The 18,722-nt window shown below is 36.0% G+C and overlaps 1 protein-coding gene across 2 annotated transcripts in view; it reads left to right on the top strand.

Moving 5' to 3' along the window:
- LOC106159289 (protein zer-1 homolog) overlaps nucleotides 1-18,722 on the top strand; it is a 45,580-nt gene that overhangs the window by 1,041 nt on the left and 25,817 nt on the right. For both annotated transcript variants that reach the window (XM_024077563.2, XM_013535517.3), the window contains exons 2-5: nucleotides 156-1,184; nucleotides 1,739-1,930; nucleotides 14,053-14,161; nucleotides 18,122-18,265. In XM_024077563.2, coding sequence (XP_023933331.1) covers nucleotides 307-1,184; nucleotides 1,739-1,930; nucleotides 14,053-14,161; nucleotides 18,122-18,265 — 1,323 coding nt within the window. In that variant the 5' untranslated portion in view covers nucleotides 156-306. The remainder of the gene's footprint in view (nucleotides 1-155; nucleotides 1,185-1,738; nucleotides 1,931-14,052; nucleotides 14,162-18,121; nucleotides 18,266-18,722) is intronic.

Here is an 18,722-nt window from a genome sequence, read left to right as displayed (position 1 = left end):
GGTTCTGTCCTGGTGGGTCAGTTGTCCTTGAAACAAAGTTATAAATGTAAACTCTTGTTTTGAATGTGCAAAATGCAAGATATATTTGAGCCAAAAATGTTACCCACTAAATTCTACATCCTGCTGATCATACTGTTTGTCTCTCTTTTTTACAGGCATTATATATTGCATCATGACAATGATTAAAGAAGGTTTGGCTGCATTTTAAAGGACTCTAATTGAAAAGGAGCAGATAATACAAGATATGCTGAAGTTTATCAATTAGTCCCATTTAAAGGTTGAGGTTTAATTAGCAACAGCAGCATCATGACAGGTGGATGGTCCGAAAATGACCCAGAAACTCTTCAGAGCCTCTGTATGAGATACTGCGCCAATAATTTAGGAGTGCTTTGTAACCTTGACCAAAAAACCAATCACTTGTCTTTAAAGGATGGCATTTGCCTGCCTCTGGAATTATGCGAGGGACTACTGAAAGCATACAGAAAGGAGACTTACGACAGTAATTTAGATGGGTTTCTTGGCTTGTTTGAGAACACTGAACACACTCACCTAAAACATTTAAATTTGAGAGACAGTTGGGTTATGGACGATTTAGTGACCAGGCTTCTTAAGCACGATGTCGTTGAACTGGACATATCTGGGTGTCCCAACCTGACTAGTGCTGTCATTGAGCAAGGTATAAATAAGTATGGGAAAAATCTGCAGGTGCTGCATATAGGGAACTCGGTTCAGATACTCAACGGCATAGATCTGTCATGCAGAATACTCTCTGACGAGTTTGATGATGAAATGGACTCACTGGCAGAAGTAATGGGGCATTCTGGTGATGTTCATTCTGTAGGAGATGTGCCTAACATGGAGACAGACAATTCTTTTTCAGAATCAGAGTCGGAGTCCTCTTCGTCACCTTCGGGATATGGTAAAGATTACATATTTGACTGCGTAGAGATGAAAGCGTTCAGCCTTCATGGTCTTAAGATGTCAGGGAGCCACGACATGATTGCCACCATTTTGGCGCCTTTCAAACAGCTGCGCCACCTGGATTTGTCGCATTGTCATATCTGTGTAGAGCTGATGGATTGTTTGACAAACTTGACGGAGTTGTTGGCCCTGATTCTGTACAGTGTTCCTATTGATAACCTTAAAGGGGCATTTGAGAATATAGGGCAGCTGACAAAGTTGAGGTAAGTAACTTAGCTTGCAACTGGTACCAACAGTGAGGTGGTGTCATAAAAAAATATTTCAAATGATGAATTTGAAGTGAAAAGTCAATGAATGCTGATTAAATCAGAGCTGCTCGATGATGAAGTGAATTTTGGCAAAATGTTAGTGAAAAATGTTTGATGTGAAAAATATTACCCAGGTAGCTAAAAATTTCAGTCCTAAAATTATTGCATAAAATGGCAGATTAAGAGGAAGTTTTAATCTCTTTTTTTTTTTGTAGGCATGAGGAGCTGTCAGTCAGCGTAGATCAATCCAAATCCATTATGACTCTTGCTGAATACAATCAGTTTAACTGAAAGGCATGCCTCCCCTTTTTTTCCAGTGTACTTCTGTACTTAGTCTAGTAACCACTATGTGGCTCTTCTATATTCTAGTCAATGCTAAAAGGAGGCCTGTTAGCTAATCTGTTTACTGATTGCATTCAGCGAGAGTCCAAGGAAGTTGGATCGATCTACATAGACCTATAATTTTAATGGAAATCAGCCCATGAAGTCAATGTATCCCACATTTTCAGGCACCTTGATCTGTCCCAGTGTGAGGAGAATCCCGTGATGTATGCAGATGATATGGTGAAGTGCCTGGGCACCCTGGTCAAGAAGCTACCCCACTTGACCTCCCTTGACCTGTCAGGAACCAATCTGGCCGGGTTTGAGAAACCCCAGGACGTCTCCCATAAATTGGAAGGAAGAGCAGCTGCCCAAAACAAGTGGGTATTTTGTGTGTGTTTGTGTGTGAGCTCTGTATGATTATGAGTGAGTATATTGTGTGACTTTCCTGGTGTTCATTGATTTATTGATTCCAGCAAAGTTGTTTGATGCGGGGAATGTTGTAAAATTAAGCCAGATAAAAAAAGAAGATAGATGGCACACTGCAATGCAAACAAATCAATACTTTGACTTTGATAATACTAAAAGCAATCACTGCTGCTGTCTGGCTAACAGTCTGTTCTCACCTAGCACAATCAGTCCTACTCATACCATCAGGAACAACTGCTGCAGGTATTGTGTCACACCTAACACAATGGAACTGATTCTCTCTCTCTCTCTCTCTCTCTCTCTCTCTCTCTCTCTCTCTCTCTCTCTCTCTCTCTCTCTCTCTCTCTCTCTCTCTCTCTCATATGTGGTGGTCACCCAATGGTGTGTTAGATTATTCAGGATGTTAATGGGATATCTGTACATTCCTTTTATATAACTACAAAACATAGTGTGCAAGACCCCTTTCCCATAGACACCATAGGTCTGTGTAGATAAATCCAACTCTGGAGGGACTTTTGCTGAGTACAGTCAGCTTAACCGAATGACACTCCTCCTCTTGTTCAGTGTAATATGGTATAATCACCGGCTTTTCTGTATCTGTTAAACTGGCTTGTTAATCTGTTAAACTGATTGTATTCAGCAAGAGTATCCACAAAGTTCAAGCGACTTACATAAACTGATGGTGTCTATGGAAATTGGGCCTAAGATGCTTAAAGCAAATAGCAATCATGTCATTAATTTAATTACAAGATATCACACATTACAAGATATCATAGTAAGTGGCTTTAATTGGATGCCCGTGTAGACTTGTATGTGCCTATCAGAATGAAGGGTATAGTGTGCACTTTTCAGGAAATTTATCAAAATGTGCAAATTGATTGTGGAAATCCAAATGGCAAGTTGTCGTAGTAAGTGGCTTGTTGCCCTCCAGTTTTGACCTTAACATTCATCAAAAGTATGGTTTTTGCTCTCACAGTGATTATGAGCACATTTATTACAACAAACGTGTGTCCTGAATCAGAATAGCAGATTGATTTGACTCTTTGCCTCTTGGTCCTTATACTGTTTGTCAGGAAGGCTGCCAAATTTGTTAAGAATGCCAACACTGAATTAAATATAATGCATAAGAGTTAGAAATACACACTAGGTAATGAAGGAAAATCAGAACGGATAAAAAACAAGGTGCAGATGTAAAATGGAGAATTTTGTAATAAGCACTCAAAAGTCAAGTTGGTTACTGTCTAATGCTGTTTGCTCTTATTTCTAAATGCCTGTGTATTCTTGGTGCATTAGTAATTTAAGATTTTCACAAGAAAGAGTTGAGGCTCTTCTTCACAAGATGTTAAGGAAACCAAATAAAGGTTTTTGATTTTAACTTGGATTGAGAAAGTTATTAAATAGCATTGATGTGAAGCTGTGGAGGTACTTTGACCCATTTTCTCTGTTTTGCAACTTGTAAGTTATTAATTCTTAGAAAGCAGTGCTACAAAAATTGTGAAAGACACACTTCAGGTTTCAGGTGGAATGTTTGGGTTTTAGGGAAATTGCTTTCTTCAGACTTTCTACTTTTTTTTGTGTGTATGTGTGTGAGGTTGATTTTTGAGACAGATTTTTGGTTTAAGATAAAGATTTATGGAATAACAAAACTAAGCAATTAAGATATAGAGTTGAATTTTGCTTTCTCTTCCATCTTACAAATTCTGGACAGATAACTGAAAATGTTTTTTTTTCATACAGTATTTTGTACAATTCAATTTATATCCAGACTCTGCACATTGTTATGCTATGTTGGCTGTCTTAACAAATATATTTGATTAAAATTTTTGACTTGAAATATAACACCTAAATATTGGTATGACTGCAAAGAGATCAGGTTGATTACAGACATTACCTTATTTGTATTCGTTATGTCATCATAAAAATTTAAGTTGTTGCCAAGACACCCATTGCGAGCAAAATGCTGATGTTAAGAACCTTTTGGTAAGAAGTTTTGGCCTCCAGCAGTCAGAAAAACCATTAGTACAATTACAAGTTTTCACAGTCTGGTGTAATCTTGAATCATACTTCGGGAGTATTTTGAGGTGGTTTTGTAATCTTTTTTTCCAGGTGTTAAGAGTTCTGATATAGGTGATGCATAGTGATTGATAAAACCACAAGTACAAAATATATTAAAGCTCTAAAAACTATGGCTGTTGTGCCTGCAATAAGGCTCTATTCCCATAGATTTTAGATCGATCTATCCCCGCGGGGAGTCTCACTAGATTACTTTCAGATAATCCGACTTAAATGTCCGTCCCGCCTACTACAAGCTGTAAGAGGATAATTAACTTTCGTGTCCGCCCGGCTGACAGCTATTTAGCGTGAACCCCCAGGGAGTTAGGTCGATCTAAAGTAGGTCGATCTAATCTATGGAAATGGGGCTTAAGATTGTGCAACACACTTTCAGAAAATGTAATGCGTGGACAATTTATAATTATATTTTATTCATTATTCGTAGAAGGAAGCAATGTTTTGCTTTTAAGGCATAGATCCTTGTGTTGAGAAACAATCTAAATAGTTTTGTAAGATTGGTTTCTTGACACAAGACTGCATGATAATACTATGTAAATTTCTTGAAATAAAATTTTTCACTTAAAATGAAAATTAGAATTAAGATCCTTGTTATCATTTATATACTTAAAGCGGATTTTTAAGATTGCTGAACTTCTAGTTGCTAAATGTATTAGTACTTTAACATGCTATTATTTATTTGTTTCACAGTTAAAGCTACAGCTGCAGTTTTTCTAGAGGTACAGTCAGTGTAATGATAACTATTACAAAGCCTTACAAAGGCATGATAAGGATATATATCTTTACTTTCTTTTACAAATGAATAAATTTAACATAAATGAACCTCTTTATTATTCATTCTCTAGCTTTTATTCACCTACATCTATATGGCATACTCTGAAATTCTTTTCTTTAAAATCAAACCTATTGCCTATACAGAATGCCAACATAAAACAGGATTAAGATTTCCTCACATTTGTACAATTGTTTATTACATTTTTGATGACATATGTTCTAATATTTGGCCATTTTCCTCTTTATGTCTGCAGATTAATAAATCTTCTGCCTTTCATTTGCCATTCAATATAAACAATTTGTTCATAAATGTATCAGCTTAAATATTCTAAAGTGTTATATATTTACATATGAAAAAATAAAATTTGACATTTGGTTGTGTCTGTGGGACTGTTTTCAGTTATAATACTATTATTTATGAACGTGTTTCTATATCATTTTTGGCCAATCATTCAGTATGGACTTTGTAACTGCAGAGCTATGGCGCTACTCAAATGGCACCTGTTTTATACATTAGCAACTGTTGACTTGAAATTTTGTAGTTCCTTCATAGCTCTTTTCGATGGTAGGTTGACTGCAGTGTCGCAATAAGACTCCTTGGTTTTATTTTTTTGTCTCTTGTGTTTACACTCTACAGAAAACTTGGTAATCTCACTGCGAAACTCTTTGCAAGTCAAAACATATAGCAGAAAATTCACACAGTGGTTGAGTTTGCTGATCAGGAATATCACCTCGCGTATGGTATCAGGGATGGCGAGAGAAAATGTTGAAACTATTTCCAAAAAGTCGATAATAAATACAGGTCCCTGTAGCACAATGAAGGCAACAACGTTGGTCATTAGCATTATGTGTGTCCGATTATAGTGGTCAAGCGTTGCGCGGGATCCTCTAGACTGATGCCCAGACCGTAGAAGTATGTTATGGTTGATGTGATGCCTATGCAGTCTATGCATAATGGCGATGCATAGCATCAGCATAATAATCCATGTTGATGATGTGATCGCAAAAAATGTATACATCCGTATGTTAAACATTAGGCTGTTGTCGGTACACTTAAGCCCATCAGTATCTGTCGTTTTGATCCAACATACGTATAGGTTACACAGGAATATAATAACTACCGTCAACACACTTATATGAATTGATCTTTTTTGACTGAAAAATTTGGGTCCACAAAAGGGAAAGTAGACAATAGTGAAGCGCTGTACGGTGACGAGCAGAATAAAGCCAAAGGACAAGTACAATGTACTGTCATTTATCCAGTTGGCAATGTTAAAGAAGACGCACTGTTGTTCCTGGATAGAGTTTTGAATAGGTTTATCCACAATGCAGAAAGTAGACAGCTCCACCATGACGCCAAAATCAGCAGCTGCCAGAAATGAAAGAAAGACAAAAGTGGGTCGCTGTCTCAGTTTGGGACTGTTCAGAATGATCATCAGCGTCACCAAGTTTCCGACTACGGCAAAGGCAGAGATGACATATATAGCGTTGCACCAACATGGTTGTAACATTGACCAACAGGTGGTGTCATCATCTTCCTCCAGTTTGGAGCCGTTAACCTGTGAAGAATTCAAAGTGGAAAAGGCCACTGTCTCAGTCATATTGTCCTGTAGTTGGTAATATCAATTTTGTCCTCTTGTCAGTGGCATCCAGTTGGCCATGTTCCTGCACTGGTCATCCCCAAGCTTGTTACAGTTGGTCAGAAGAGTGGTCTGTTTGTTCAATTCCAGATCTGCCTCTATAAAGTCCAGTAATCCTTTAATATATGTTCTCTTTGTTTCAAATGAGAAATTCTGTACCCACATGCAGCCACTCCTCTGCAAGAACTGAGCAGATGGCTTTCTGGAATCTTGATGGCTGTTGTAAATATATTATTAATTATACAGCTATGAGGCACAGCTTTTAGCAGTTCTGATGTTTCCAGTGGTTCTTGCTGGCCGCAGTTGATCATACACCTTCAGGGCATTAATTATATTTACATATCAAAGAGCCAGCTAGTCCTTTGTTGACCATCTTATTATATGGAAGAAATAGTTGTATGATGATATGCGTTTGTTTATCAGACCAATGCCAATAAAGGTATTGCCAGCTGTTTTATTATTGTTTATATATTATGGCACCATATGTGCTGGTGGACTTGATGGTAAGCTGGATATCTTCAGTTTATAAAACAGTTCTTTTTAAGCAGTGGTATTTCTAGTGGCAAACTGTTCTCTTGCACTTCACACTTTATGATACAGTTTAGGGGCACCTGTGGTATACACAGTCAAAATGTTCAAATGTCACACAACACTTTTTCTCAGTCAGTTTGTCATACATGTTTGAGGCTGCTAACACTGTATGCAACTCAAGATTTTATGCAGTTTGTACGGCTGTATATTTGTTCCTCTAATTCTCAGTTTAAACCAATGCAAGTATTGAATTTGAAAGCCTACCTTCCTTTGAGCATTGCCATGGTTGGTTACAGTATCCCAAGTTTATACCTCAAGTTTTCTGTCCATTGAGTTCAGAACAGTTTGTAAGGCTCCCATCAGAGTTCTAATCTGTTCTCACTATTAAAGTATTTCCTCTGAATGTAGCTTTCTCTGCTAATTTTGGTTGTTCCTGTCATGAATAATTTAGAGCGTTGAGACTTTGGACCAGGTGGCTACAGTTTCGTAGTAGTAAAAAGTAGTTTCAAAGTAGTAAGAAGTTGTCTCTTACCACTCTTACAGCTGTTTCTGTCTGAAATAACATTTCCAAGTATTTCAGAAATTGTCAAATGTGTTATTGGCAACTTGCCTTTCAGAATTGTATCCTATATTTAAGGATTTACTCATATTTTCTTTCCCAAAAGATGCTGTGCCTGTGTTCAGCCATTCATTTTTTTTTTTTTTATTATTTATTATTATTATTATTTTTTTTTTTTGACAAAGCAAAACTTTGCTACCCGTTGGAATCAATCAGATTGTGGATCATTGATCTAAAACAGTCTCTCACCTGCTGTCTCTCTCCTTTGTTGTCACTACTAAGTCACTTGTGACGGATGTATCATTGAAATAAGTAGCTGTTAGAAATGGCTTAAGATATCCTCCTAGTATTGAATCAAACTGAGCATTTAAAAACTCACTTGTGAGTGAATCCGATGGATCCTATTCGGGTTGGCTGATATCTAAGAATCTGACTCTCCAGTTTCCGTATACTGATGCCCTGTGGTGAGTCTTTTTTTAGTTAATGGAGCCCAGTCTGGTCAGTTCCAGGCTGTCTGGTGTTCTGGTCTTTCAGAGTAGCAACAGGCACTGTATATGGTTACGTGTGAGGGCATTACCCAGAAGTATTGAACCAATTGAAATATAAGAAGTCTGCATTTAATCCATGCATATCTATGTCTCCAGCACTATTCATTCAGGGAAATGCAATCTAGATTTGTGGCTGTCCATGTCAATAATCATAAACTTTTGATTGCAAGTGTTTTTCCCTGTCAGCTTGTTAAAGTCAGCTGCAGGCGCGGCAACAGGTTTCAGTTGTAATAAATTCTTCTAGGTATTTAAAAACTGATGCTGTTGTATCAAACTGTAACACTATCACAGTCTATTTGTGTGGATTTTGTATCAAATCCTTACCAGATTAGATAAAGTTGTTGTGGTTCGTAATAAATTACCTGTTTGTTTTGCTTTTGTGACACTAATGCCTCTAGCTTGCAGCAAGTTCAGTTAGATTTTTTTTTTTTTTTTTTTTTTTTGCTGATCCCCAGTTAGGAATTCTTTCTTTTCACACTATTTCTTGTTTAGTGTCACACTTTGATAAATAAATGATGTAGTCACTTTAAAGAATTTCAATATCTGGTCAATAAAAACTGATTCAACAGCAATCTGTCTTATACATTCCTTTCTGTATTGACAATGTGCTTAAAAAATGCTTCGGAAAAAGTATCCTACATTTGGCTCTTGCAACTTGATATCCAGTTGGAAAAAAGTACCGTTTGCTCTTTTATCCTGCTCTCTTCTCTCTTTTTTTTAATGAAACTCCATGTATATCCAGTCCCAGATGCTGTATGTTTATGCAATAACTTTGAACTGTTTGGGCGTAATTGTTTTTCCCCTCGCCTACTCTGATAGAGTAGCAACATTAGGCTTGAACCATTAAAAGCTTTCCATACCTCACAACAGGGACAGATTGAAAATTTAGCTGAACTCGAGCTGAGGCACCAAGGTATATGTTTTCTGTTGGAATAATACCAGCTAGAATCCCAGGGATCCTTGTATGAGCGCTGGTCCTTGTCTGATCGCTGGTCCTTGGCAAATAAGTGGGAGGCTTGTGGTTTTTATAGCAAATAATCAGGAAGTGTGATTTACATACTACTGCCAATCTACATTTACCGCGGTTGAGTGTTTGTCAAAGATTGTGCTGCGTTTGCCTTGTGCAGAGCGATTAGTATCTTGTGACTGGGTGCACAATCAGAAAGCTTAGGATGCAATGAATGAAATTGAATTGATTCTGTAGGCAATTATGAAAGTGTGATGGGATTTTTTGAAAAGCAGTTTTATTTAGTTCAATTTAAAATTCAAAAAGATTGGGTCTTCTAAAAAACCCATTATCACTGGAGAAAAAAAAAGATGATGAGATTCTTATACTTGAGGGCTTTCTTTTAGCTAAGCCATAGATCAGCAACACAAGCCTATGGTAAAAAAAAAAAAAAAAAAAACAATTTCTGAATCCTGAGTACTTTTTCAAAAGAGCAGGAAACAAGTTATTCACAAACAGGATATCCTGATTGCACTAATGTAATGGAAATTGAAATAAATGTAGAAAAGTTGGAATGTTTCCTTGCACAAGCTTGATTGAATAATTAACTTTTTATTCCCATGTTAAAAAATGTGCAGACCTTTTTCCGTGATGCATGTACTCTGCACGTCACAAAGCCAGCAATTTCAAAGAGGGGGAGGCTTTATTGATGAAAGTGGGCTTTTTACCAATAATGTCGTCATGTTATTACATCACATTTTTACCCAAAGCTGTTTTTTTTTCTGGCAAAAAGGTTCAAAGTCACCCCCTTCTGAACTCCCTGTGGCCAAGGGCATGTCTTCTGAGGTTAATATAAATATTTTTTTTTACCAGCCCAATAACTATTTTTTTCTCTATCAGTTGATGAATTAGCAGATAACTAGCAAATTTCATTATGTTGTCAAAACAGATCATCTCCTACATGGCAAATTAGTATGAACCTAGCATTTGCTGTGGAGTAATTAGGTGTTGCTAAGACCTTCTTGCCATGTTTACCACTTCTTTTAATTTGTTTTTCATACCTTCCAGTAACCTGCAGTTGTACTATTGGAAACTTCAAAGAAAATATTGAAGGGTTCACATTCATCATCCTGATAATATGCAGCTTGTGGAGATGTGCAGTTTTGGTCTGAGAACCGGGGTTATGACGGGGGTTTGTTTGTGTGGACATTGCAGCCTCATTTTAATCCACTTTCAAGGCTTCTCCAATTATGCTGCAAATCTGATGCACAGAATATGCTGTGACAATGTAACATTGTATACGTAGTTAAACTGATTAAATAAAAAAGAGAGATTAAAAAAAACACATAAAATTAAAGTAGGAAAAAATGATATAAAGCAGACTCTGTGTCAATTTGCTGAAATCATTGAAATAAATGCAGCCGCATATTCACTTCTGTCAGTGTGACAAAGTAATTAAATGTACCATGTGCAAAAACAATTAATTAATTTACCATTCATGACCCGTTCAGGCAGTCTTTAGATACATGCATCCTTTTATCAGGTATGATTGATGAATTGCATTTCAAAACATCTGGGGTGAAGATGTGTGGAATTTTGTACTTTTTTTTTCTCTCGATGATTTTGAAAAAGTATTTCCTGTTTGTTACAGATGAATTAGTCCCATGTGGTTTTGCTCTTTGTTTTTTTTTTTTTATTTGTTCACAGTTTACTTCACCTTAATTGACTTAAATTAGAAATAAAGGAGATTCTATTATAAGCACCAATCGTGCAAACAAAGATGGGGGTTGTCTTTAAGTTTATTCAATCGATTTCTCAAAAATGCCACCATCAATGAAGAAAATTGATGGGAAAATTGCAGCTGGGTTTTAAACTGTTCTTTATCCGTAGGTGGTGCTACTGAAAATGAATTGTCTGCTTTAAAAGATCAGCATCATTTCATCTCATTTAGACTGTGTTTATAAGTATATTGGAAAAAAATAACCGCAGTTATAAAGTAAATGTATGACACTTAGTGATGCAATGAACAATGGTAAAAAGGCTATTATTAGTTGCGGTTGTCTTAGCGGGAGCAGTGCTAACCAAATGGGGATTTCAAAGGAACCAGTCAATCATTCTAGTTTGCTGATTACAGCCACTAGGTATTTAAGAAATATGATACCTACGCGCATGCACTTTAAGATATGCACGCATGCACAAGCCAAGTTTCATCAACATTTTTCTTTGATGACACAAAATTTTAGAATTTGCTTTTTTTTAGTCTTGCCAGTGAAGAGTTTAAAAATTGAAAATTATTTATTTGAAATATATAAAAAATGTAAGAGATGATGAAACATATTTGATAAATTCATTAATTTTTTAAAAAAGGAAATTTTTATCAACATTTCTCTGCAAGGATTTTGTGCTAGAATATAAAGTGTTATCTCTTAGATCTTGATTTATTCATTTGCTTCTTATAACTCATGTTAACAAAATGTATCATTACATTGTAAACTCATTTAACGATTATTTTATTCCCTTTATGTGTATCGCAGTTGAAATATTGGGAGACATTGACATCTTAATAGCCTTGTATAATGTAACATTTTAAGGGAGCTACCCCAATGCCCCTCCCCCCCCTCCCCCCCTCCATGCTTGATAGGATCAGTAAACTGGATTACTTTTGATTGGGGCACTAGAACTCTCATGTGGAGGTTTATGGAGTGTATATGCTAGTGAGGTTTATGGAGTGTATATGCTATGGAATGTATATGCTAGTGAAAGGGGATTCCCCCCCCCCCCCCCCCCCCCCCCCCAATCACCAGCATTATTACATGATAGGATCAAACCTTAGTGTTACAATAAAGACATCTGTACTTAGTAGGAACACAAGTTGGACATGAAAACAGCCACAGTAATTTGATATTCAACCCTGTTGAAGAGCACTGATAAAAGGGTACCTAGCACTATGTTCTTGAATGAAAAGTATACTGTTGAATAATTTATTGAATCAATAGAAGTATTCTAGGTTTGACAGGTTATGTATGATAATTATTGTAAAGACCATCTGGGCTGATCACAGCATAATTTGTCTGTACAACTTAAGCAAATTACTTTTTTATCGAATTTCCATTCAGAGAAATTTCAAATGTGCCAAAACCATAATGATGCATGAATTACTTATTCATCTGGGCCCAGTTTTATAAAGGGCATTTAGCACTTACCAGTGGATAAGCCTAACCAGTGGATAAATTCTCCTTACACCCATTAACTAAAAGATGGTTAAATTGTGTTTCATATACAGTCTTCTGACGGAAAACAACCAATTAGTTAACTGGCCAGTGTTTAACTGGATTAAATAATTATTTAAAGGTCAGTTAACTAACAGACTGTTAAGGTCTGGTTAGGGTTAAACACTGGTTAGTGCTAAACGTCCTTTATAAAACTGGGCCCAGGTGTTTTTTGATTTAGAAATTGTTCTTTTGTATATACCTGGTTGTTAAAAATGTAAGCAAATGAAGTCTGCTGCCTTTGATGAGGCAACCCACTTGGGGTTTTACAGACAGGTGCCCTTGTATAGATTCAATGGTAAGGAACCAGTTATCGAAGGTCTACCTTGATAGTACTAGTCTATGCCAGGTTACTCTCTAGCAAAAAATCATGAATAATTGAATAGGAGTTATGATATAAAATAAAGGACGAGAACTGAATGAAGATTGCTCCCTGGATTAGAAGAAATGATGGATAATAATGATGATGAAAGCATATCATCAGATTAGGTAATGCACCGAGACGGAATATTTATGAGATAAAAAGAGAATGACTCAACAGATTCGGAACAAATTGCCATTGATATGTAGCTGAAAAGAAAGAACAGACACATCTAATTAAAAGAATCCTGGCCAACCTTTGGGCATAATTGCGAAGCAGATTCTATGGTTAAAAATTACGTTCAGAAATATATCACTGTAAGGTCTGCTTTCAAAGGGACAAAATTGAGCTGCTTAAACCGTTCTTCTGTATTTGTCTTCTAGGGATCAAAAAAGAGATTCATGGTTAAGTAATGAACACGCGTAATGATACAAACACATCATAAAACTCCCCAGTGATAAGCAAGCTGGGATGTCTGAGTTTTATGGTGGTTTAAAAGATATTGCCAGCAAGAACACTTTGAGGCTCTAGTTTAATAACTTGGGTTACAGGATTGGAAAAGACAGGAAATTGAAATGGGAGAAGGAAAAAAAAAAAGATATGGAAATATCAGGCTTATTTCCATTCCTTTGATACTTTATTACATTTAGTATGCAAAATGTGGCGAGATACAAAGAACTGAATGTACAAAAAAAGAGAAATGATTAAATAACAGAAATATTTCATTTTCTCTTGAATATTATGTTTTTGTCATAAGTATGTGTTTGTTGTGTGTGCTTGGAAAATGTCTTGCATGTGCGTGCAGGTGCATGTGTGTGTTTCTGTGTTTGTGTGTATGTGTCATATGTTTCTGCATATGTTTGTATGTACTTTTTTTCTGAAGATAAAGGAAAATTGTGTAAACAGAAGTGAAAAATTACATTTTAAGAGCTAAGACCCAACTTTTTGATTAGTCCAAATAAACTTTTAGCAATGTATTTGATTTTGACATGTGGTATAAGTAAAATCTACATATTCTACATTTATCTCCCCAAAAAATTCACAAATGAGCTCAGTTTAATTCTTAGAAAGCAGTCCTATAAAAATTGTGAAAGACACACTTCAGGTTTCATTTTCTCTCTCTCTCTCTCTCTCTCTCTCTCTCTCTCTCTCTCTCTCTCTCTCTCTCTCTCTCTCTCTCTCTCTCTCTCTCTCTCTCTCTCTCTCTCTCTCTCTCTCTCTCTCTCTCTCTCTCTCTCTCTCTCTCTGTGTGATATCTCTCACTCTATAAAACTACACAGAAGTATACTATAATGGCAGGTGATTTTAAAAGTGATTTTATAAGTATAGCCCAGTTGTAATGTTAGTTCTCAAGTTATCATTATATCTGTTTCAGGTTGTACGCGTGCGGCATCCCAGGGCTAGAGGGCAGAAGGCTGGAGTTTCTCGGACTTCTCAACTGTGCTCACGAAGCCTGCAGGAGGGAGAACATTCCTGCCCTAAAGGTGTGTCACCTGCAAGTGTTTCCATCCCTCAATTCATCACTAGAACAAATTAGTCAACAGTCAATTAACCAAACATATTTCATAGCTTGCTAATGACAGTGGGACAAAATCAATTTAAATTGACTCAATTTTTCTTTCTTATCGGTATAATTTCCATTTACAAGTGAAGTTAGAATGCTGATTTATGAGTTAACTAGTCATCATTAGGGAGACTGCATACTATTCAACTGTGATGATATGAGTTACATTTCACATTGCAACCAAGCAAATATGTATAGGACAAAGGAATAATACTACAATGCTATGGTATGGTGTATGTGTGTGCGTGTGTCCACGTCTGTCTGTCTGTCTGTCTGTCTGCCTGTCTGTCCATCTGTCTGAGTTTGTTCTGTCCCGTAAAGCAGGAGCTGGAGTCCCCGTGCAAAAGAGACTATGAACTGCATTTGGCCATGCATTGGCCATGGACATTCACCACTAACTGACATCTAACCTTGCAAGTGTAGCTGTTTTCCAGTGTTGAACAACCCTGGCTATAAACACTGCCATGATTTCTTTGCCAGACAAAAATTAATGGTGAACCTCAGCATGAATCTGTACGTGCCACTCGCTGTTCCAGTCTCCCCGATATCCTTATCTTACATCACATTAGAGGCCGAGGAGAGATAATTGCTCTAGTCTCGCTTAAAAGAAAAGGTCAGATCGAATGAAAGTCGGAAAGAAGTTGTTGAAAGAAGACTTCTTATTGTTGGGTTTTTGTAGAAGAATGGTGCTTTGTGTTGCTGCTTCTGCAGCCAGAAAAGGTTGTGTTATTTTGGGATTATTGGTGGTCTTTTATCCAAAAAGTCACGAAGTCAAAATAATATTTTCTGATAATCCATTTGACATTACTGGTCTGCAAACAAAAGATCTTTATATACCCATCAGGGGTCATTGTCACTGACTTTCAAATGCCAGTGAGGAAAATGTGATTTTTTAGACAAATGGTCTGACTGATTCACTTTGCTGTCTCTTTGCTATTGTTTTTTTTTCCTGTATTTTTTGTGTGTCCTTAATAATGACTTCTGATCTTTGATGTTTAAACATTTCCTAGATGCAATGCAAAATAAAAAAAAAAGTATTATAAAGCTGTAGGAGTCAAGCTAACTATAGAAAGGAGTGTAAACATTGAATGTTGCCTCTATGATCAATCCTAGATTATGAGTCACAGAATTAATTTGTTGGAATCTGTGATCTTGAGTTTATACCTGTATACAAAAATAAATGAAATAATGAATAAATAATGATAGTAACAAAGATGAAAGAGAATGATGTATGGAAGTATGATGAAAATGTATATGGGTGTATTAATATGTGTTCATGTTCATAAATCGTGGCAAAGCTAGGTATATTTTTTTGTCTTTGATTAATCTTCTGACAAATTGTCTGTCCTTGATGTTTTTTAGATTCATGTTATGTTTGTTTAAATTAACAATGGAAAGTTGGTGTAATATTCTCATTTTGAATTTTTGGCCTCACATAACTTCCTAAAATACTGGGCCCAAGTATTAATACTGATTTGGTTGCTTGCTATTAGCCTAATACACCAGTTTAAAACCGGTAAACTCCAGGATTGAAATATATATTGCTTATGAAAATTGTGTTTGATAGCAGCCAATGCCTTTTTATAGTGAAAAAGTTTTATATATGTTATCATTGCAGTATTTGTGGAATCCAGCATTTTTAAATGTTGCTGCAGATTTTCTCAAAATGTAAGCTGCATTTTTTGACTGTTGAGTACAAGTCATTCCAGTATCTCTTAAAAATGCCTCTTAGAGAGTAAATAATATTGGATGTATCTGTTAGAATTAAGACCTCCAAGAACATTTCGATAATAGCTTTGTGTAATTGATGATTGTGGCTGACCTCGAGTAAATAAAAAGATGGACTACAAGAAGACATGAAATGGCATTTACAGCGTATTAGTAAACATGATGCGTTTTCACAGCTTTGTTTGGCTATTTGTGTCAGAGCAAAATGCCAGTAAAAAGTGATGAACTGCACTGTCAAACATTCCCAGAATAATGTAAGATGATTATAGGCATTATTGGTATGATTGTCAGCTTTCCCTACTGTATCCAAGTTTAGAATTAAATCAGTTTTACTGGGCAGTGATTGATGGATGTGGTTAATTGCACAGTCCATCCTTCCAGAATAATTCCCAGATATGATGTAAAATTTGTTGCTTTAGTTGTCAGTTTATCCCCACATCCTGTCCTGTAATTATAATGTACTTTACACTTTCTAGACTGACATTTGTGTTAGTCTGTAGAAAACTCTCTCTTCAGTGCAAGAAACATTCCATTGACATTTAAAAAAAAATGAAAAAAAAAAAAAAAATATATATATATATATATATATATATATTGATTCCACTGCTTGCTCCAAGTTTGTTGTTACACTGGAAACTTAAGAGCAGTTCTCAAGATTATTGTTTGTATGTTTTGTTAAATTGAAATAGTCGGATTTTGAAAATGGTCAATTGCAAGTAAAAGTTTGTGGTAACATTACCAGGTCATGATAATAGTTGGCTGATTAAAATACAAAAATGTCAATTCCTTTTATATATATTTCATTTGTATTTTACTAATTTATTTTGGTATTTAGAAAGTGGTTTGACTCAATAATTGATATAGAGAATAGGAACCATCTAGAAAAACCGGGTTATGTAAAATAATAAAGAAAGCTTTGTTGGAATTTACTTAGATCAAAACCATAATATGATACTTTTGGGCTCAGTTTTCTGTAAGTTTTATTTGGAAGAATTAACTATGTTCTTGAAATAGAATCCCTAACAAAAATATCAGGCCTGCTGCAAATTTGCTGCAGTATTGCTGCAAACTTTTCATTTTCCTAAGGGATGCTATGCTATAAATTGCATACAACAATAGCACAGAAAATGCTACAAACGTACACCTTTGTAGCTCTGAAACTTTTACTGTGTAGCCCTAGCTGTTAAAGCACTTATTAAATAGAATAATTATGAATGAGGATTAAGGGAGTCAATTATGATATTCACAAAGGAAGTTTTATGGAATAATATTTCTCATTTAATTAGAGTGGGACTTATGAAGAGGGATTTAAGAAAAGCAGTGGCAGACAAAAACTCAGCCTTACATCTTGTACATCCCTTCTTGTCCAAATCCAACTTTCTCCTCGAGACTCTGAAATATGACCAGGGCACACAGGAAGGCATTGGAAAGTGGTTGAAGAAAATATTTCTTTAAAATATATATATATGAGTAACCTCAAACCATTTTTTAGCCTCCCAACAATTTACACCCACACCCCGCAGACTGCTGGATACCCAGTCGTATTTGAATATTTTAAGCTGGGGATGTCTCTTGAGAATATGCTGCAAGATTTAATTTGATTAGTAAGGTTTGAGTAGTTTAGTTCCTGATTCTTTGCGGCAGTTGATTTTGAAGGACTTGGTTCTGGTGGTCCCCCACACGGCGGTTTGTAGTAAATTATGGTATCATAAATCATACAATATTTAAACACATTTTGAAAAAAAAATTTTTCTGTTTTTCTTTTAAGTAAAGAAAGATAGTGATAAAGTAGATAATTTCTTAAGAGACTAAACATGTTTTGTACCTTTGAGAGTTGATGTTTCTTAGACTGATGAAGGGTTGAAATGAAAGTCATGCCTCTTTGGTAAAACAAGTTTAGTCTTTTTAGAAATTATGTACTTTATCACCATCTTTACTCAAGGGACAATAAAAAAAAAACAGTTTTCCTGTCCTCAGTGTTATCTTATGTATTTTTTAACTAAAATAATTGTATTTGATAATATTTTGAGTTATCTAATTTTTTTAGGTAATGGTGATAGAAAAAGAAAGAAAAAAAAGGAAAAAATCAGGGGCGTATACTGGAAAGAAACAAACTCTTTTAATATTAAGAAAAATGTCTTCATCTTTCCAGGTGACGGGAGATGACAACGAGAACCAGATCATTCTCAGCGTGCAGGTGTACCAAGACAAGCCCAAACTGCTGCTGAAGGCACTAAACCACCTGTACCAGCATTTTAGAATTGACCTGGTGACCAGACAGAGAGATGCTTTGATGGTAAGTTTACATGTCAAAAAGTCCTGGTAAGTTAAGTTCTGAGGCCCAAATTCTTGAGATATTTCTCAGGTGAATGGCCGATTACTATAGTAAGGCCAGTGTCACTGACATCAATATTTTCTGCTTAAAAAAGGGTCAAGAGATGAGGTCGAGTTTGGAAAATTGAAGATGAATTGGCTTCCGTCCTGCAATTAGAGGGGTGGGTCTTGACTTCAATTTCATCTTCACTGATCTAATGACTTTTAATGAGAGCGAGACGTCTTATCTCCCCTTTTTTTTTAAGATGATCTTAGACAGATTATCAGCAGTAGGCATAGTAAATCCTCTGGTGTATGTCGATCATCTATTCTCTAATTCTTCCATTGAGGCAAATGAACTATGGAGTTGTTATCTGATGGGCACGCTGAAGCTCTTCCGATAGTCATTTGCCAAGAGGATAACTGGATACTATGAAGTA

This window comes from Lingula anatina, chromosome 3, assembly GCF_051362555.1.
Source record: "Lingula anatina isolate TDL-2025a chromosome 3, LinAna3.0, whole genome shotgun sequence".
NCBI classification, from domain to species: domain Eukaryota; kingdom Metazoa; phylum Brachiopoda; class Lingulata; order Lingulida; family Lingulidae; genus Lingula; species Lingula anatina.
This window is presented reverse-complemented; position numbering and strand designations above follow the sequence as displayed.